The sequence below is a fragment of the Sinocyclocheilus grahami genome, unplaced genomic scaffold, assembly GCF_001515645.1.
Source record: "Sinocyclocheilus grahami isolate Dianchi unplaced genomic scaffold, SAMN03320097.WGS_v1.1 scaffold855.1, whole genome shotgun sequence".
In the NCBI taxonomy this organism is placed as follows: domain Eukaryota; kingdom Metazoa; phylum Chordata; class Actinopteri; order Cypriniformes; family Cyprinidae; genus Sinocyclocheilus; species Sinocyclocheilus grahami.
The window spans coordinates 97,137-101,723 of NW_015506034.1; the positions used below are offsets into that span (position 1 = coordinate 97,137).

General features: G+C 38.7%; 1 protein-coding gene across 2 annotated transcripts in view; it reads left to right on the forward strand.

Moving 5' to 3' along the window:
• Positions 1-1,851: 1,851 nt before the first annotated feature.
• Positions 1,852-4,587, forward strand: part of LOC107563049 (synuclein-like) — an 8,228-nt gene continuing 5,492 nt past the window's right edge. Inside the window, exons 1-3 of one of the 2 annotated variants that reach the window (XM_016247824.1) lie at positions 1,852-2,144; positions 3,993-4,034; positions 4,141-4,268. In XM_016247824.1, the coding sequence (XP_016103310.1) occupies positions 2,024-2,144; positions 3,993-4,034; positions 4,141-4,268 (291 nt within the window). In that variant the 5' untranslated portion in view covers positions 1,852-2,023. The remainder of the gene's footprint in view (positions 2,145-3,992; positions 4,035-4,140; positions 4,269-4,587) is intronic. The other variant, XM_016247825.1, reaches the window with a different exon arrangement.

Sequence of the window (4,587 nt, forward strand, 5' to 3'; positions counted from 1 at the left end):
AGAATAAATAAAACAACTGACCTGCATAATGAAAGAAATCAACCACTGAAATGGTTTCATATTGTAGCACTGATGGTAAATGCTGAAAGATGCAGACTTATGTTTGCTCCTATGACGTAAACAAGTACATTCAACATTTGTTCATTTTTCATGTACTCAACATAGATCAGCATTACACTCCAGCTTTTCAGCATAAAAAGGCCTTTCTGTCCACTGATGTATTCTATTAAATTAGTGCTGAGCTCAACTTAGAGAGAATTTTGTTTTGCAAAGTTTGACGTATATGCTCCAGATATCGCTTCAAAGGTGATTTGAGAGAGTTTGGATGAGATATTTCCCACTATTCTGTCATCATGTTGCTGATCCGTTCAGTACTGATCATGCTGTTCTCCTAGGGTCTTGATTTTTGCCACGTGATGGATACATATCGACCCGATTGTGCTGAGTTCTGAGCAGCTGGTATTAGATTACATTCTCTCACTGTCCTGGGAAATGCAAGGAGTTATATTTAGACATACAGAGGTGGTCATCTAGTTTGCCTGTGCAGAGCATCATCATGGAGGTGGATAACAAGGTCACATGACTACCAGTGACCAGACACTATTTCTGCTCTGAGAGATCCGTCTGCAACATATCAGGAGCAGTTTTGTATCTTTCAGGCACAGCTGAAAGAATAGGTTACTGCATTTATGCCAGAATGAATGATGACAAAACTATTGCATTTGTACTTTCATGAACTTTTTGCATCAAATCTCTCTTTTTCACGTAAGAAAACTGCAGAAACTGCTTTCATCGAGTGATTCCATGGCTTTTTAACATCATAATGTATCGGACTAGCATGCTTGAATCCTTTTTATTCAGTTCAGAGTGGTGCAGTGGCTCAGACTGCACAAGCTCACTGAGGGATTTAACTTAATAAAAAAATATAAAGGACATTTGCCTTGTTCATGTTGGATTAGCCAACAAGAAATACATCTATGATGAAAAACCAAATTTCCTTCTGTACTTCAAGATACCATTTTTGCTATTTATGGAACTGCTTGTATAACATAGAAAGAGAAGGATTATTCATTAAGGTTTATCTTTCATGTACTGCATGCATCATAACAATCTAATTATGTGGTTCTTTTTTTAATTTCACTGTTGCATATCCTACAGAGGCTGCACATCAGCTTCACAGAGATGGTCCACACAAAGAGGATCCATATTAGATTACAGCAAACATATATTTATACACTCATGTCAGACTGAAATTATTATTTGATGAATATGACAGGCTCTGTGAGCATGAGGAGTGTTGCCACTCATGAGGAAGTCAGTGCAGTGCAGCTTGCGCATTTTGATATTAAATAGTTGAATTATTAAACTTACTAAAAGTAAAACTGAAATAAATATAAAGTTGTATAGAATTATATAAAAACCAAAAATGAATAAAATTAAAAATATACAAATAAAAGCTAATTCAAAATATTGATACATAATAGTATAATTACTCAAATAACACTGCTAGGACTCTATAGTTTGGATGTAGACAGTGTAAAACAGTAGTTTTGGCTGGCGTGTAAGTGTGTGTTGTGGCTTGCATGCATATGCTGTGGCAGGATTAAGGGAAGAGGTTGTTTAATAGTTTTATGAAGCTGTGCGCTGATGCTGGATTTGAGCATTAACAATTTAATCTTCCAGTATGTGAATCTCATTTATTATGGGTGGCTAGAGAAAACAGGCCAAACCGAAAAAGCTTTCTTCTTGTGGAATCCATTTCTTGTCATTCCTCTCACCCACTTGTTATTATAACCCCCCCTCGTGCCTTCTTCTCCCCATCCGCTTGGCTACTCTTCTTGATAAGGGTGTCCCAATCTGTCTGAGCACTGAATGCCCATCCCACTCTCAAAGGAGCTGCACACACACTCTGGCAAACACACTTACCACACTGGCAGTCAGAGCACACACAGCTCCATTCACCAGTTATAAAACAAGAGCCACTTCCAGTTAAAGGACATAAAGCCCAGATCCGAGCTCCAGTATGGATGCGCTGAAGAAGGGATTCTCCATGGCTAAGGAGGGAGTGGTGGCCGCCGCCGAAAAAACCAAGGCAGGGGTGGAGGAGGCAGCTGCCAAAACCAAAGAAGGGGTCATGTACGTAGGTATGTACAAATTCAACTGAGGGGAGAAAACTGAGAGAATTAAAGTAAGAAAAGGCTTTTTGTATATCTATATTTTTCATTATATTTCTTCCTTTTTTCTTCAGTAAAGTGTAGTGGAAATATAAAGTCATTTAAAATGGTATGGTGTGCCATTTGCATAATTAAAAACAATGCCAATTACAAAAGCATATTTAAAGGCAATTTTATTGACAATTTAAATCTTTAATATAATTTAATGTAATATAATTCATTATGTAAACAAAAAAACGAAATATAAGAATTATTAGCCAATGATGATAAGAGTCCTGCAAATGAAAACCAGGGCAATGAAGATAAATGTAGAACATAAGCCCATTATTACATGTGACTGCTGTGCTTCGTCACTACAAGTAAGTGCAAGCGTTCAAGCGTTCAAAGCCTTAGATTCAGCTGAAAACAACACTGCTAAATAACTTACATGGTAAATAGTACCATGGTCCGGAGCGGCGGAGCGGTAGCTTTCTACACGTTTCTACTGTCAGTAATGGGTGGAGAATGAGTAGGGAGATAGAAAAAGATAAAGAAAGACAGAAGGGAAAAGACAAGAAGAAGAAAGGAAGCACTTTGTGTTTTCAATTTCAACTTCAGGATGCAATCAACCGATGAGCTGTCAGTGGCAGATACATTATGAAGAGAAAAGCCTGATTGAACTCCATTTATATTGCATATTAAAAGAATTTGTAAACTATATGATACAGTAGTTAACATTGTTGATGTCGATATTGTAGTCTGATTACAGTACATAAGTATGCCTAAATACGCTGAACCTCTTATTTTTTACATTGTAACTGCTATATTGTAGGACTAATTACATCGACTAATTACATCGACATGCAATATGGGTAACAATTAACAGTACAGTAAGGTAACTCTAAAATATTGCATCTTGTACATGACTTTTGGCACAAGCATTGTGTGTAATACATAATTTCTTCCTGGTTATGCTACTATGCTGACAGGAGCACACAGTACTGTAATCCCATTCCCTTCCGGTCCACTTCACATCCCGGTCCACAGAGACCAGGGTCTGCCCGGGTCAATACACAATCTTTAATGATTGTAATGGCTCTCAGTGTGTGTACACACCAGTAACAGGAGCCTGTCACTGTCTGCTTTCAGTGTTTAAGAGCATAACTTGTCCTCCACATCAGAGAAAGGAAAGAACAATGTGCTTACTATTACAAGGAGCTTTGACTTATGTTGGAAAGGAGGAGAAGGACAGTAAGGTAACTCTAAAATATTGCATCTTGTACATGACTTTTGGCACAAGCATTGTGTGTAATGCATAATTTCTTCCTGGTTATGCTACTATGCTGACAGGAGCACACAGTACTGTAATCCCATTCCCTTCCGGTCCACTTCACATCCCGGTCCACAGAGACCAGGGTCTGCCCGGGTCAATACACAATCTTTAATGATTGTAATGGCTCTCAGTGTGTGTACACACCAGTAACAGGAGCCTGTCACTGTCTGCTTTCAGTGTTTAAGAGCATAACTTGTCCTCCACATCAGAGAAAGGAAAGAACAATGTGCTTGCTATTACAAGGAGCTTTGACTTATGTTGGAAAGGAGGAGAAGGACGTGTGTGTGTGTGTGTGTGTGTGTGTGTGTGAGAGAGAGAGAGAGAGAGACAGGATGTGTGTTTGTGTGTGTTACAGCTAGAGGTACAAGCTTTCCTCTGCACCACACAGACGATCTACTTTAATCAGAGAAATCTCAAGCCTCTCAAAGAAAAGCGAGATCACTTTGCACTCTTTAGTGTTATTACTTGAACTTCGCAATAAATGTTTCTTTTTATTTTTCTGACAGGCGCAAAGACAAAGGAAGGTGTTGTGACAAGTGTAAACACAGGTAAAAGAATTAATAAAGAAACAGGTCTTAACTAAACAAAACACTCAACACTTTCTATGGAAAGTCTCAAATCAAAATATAAGGAGACTTCTTTTATCTGTCCTAGTTGCCCACAAAACAACTGAGCAGGCGAATCTTGTGAGTGAGACTGCCGTGGTTGGAGCCAATCAGGCGTCAGAAAAGGCGGTGGAGGGGCTGGAAAGTGTGGTCGCATCCACTGGCCTTGTCAAACCGGTAAGGATTCAATTTGCACAAGGCCAATAATTGGTCAAATTAACCAGAAAAAGTGTGTAAAAATTAAAACATTGGTGTTCAGTTGCATTGGCGTCTTTAGGTACACTATATTGTTATTTGGTCTTATCATTCAGTAAAACTGCAAATTGCTTAAAGGAATAGGTCACCCAAAAATTAAAATGACCCCATGATTTACTCACCCTCAAGCCATCTTAGGTGTATATAGGGCTGTCGCGGTGAGGGAATTTCCCTTGCGGTAATTTTGAGTGGCTCAATAGCGCGGTATGCGGTTTTACCGCCATAAATATACACACACATA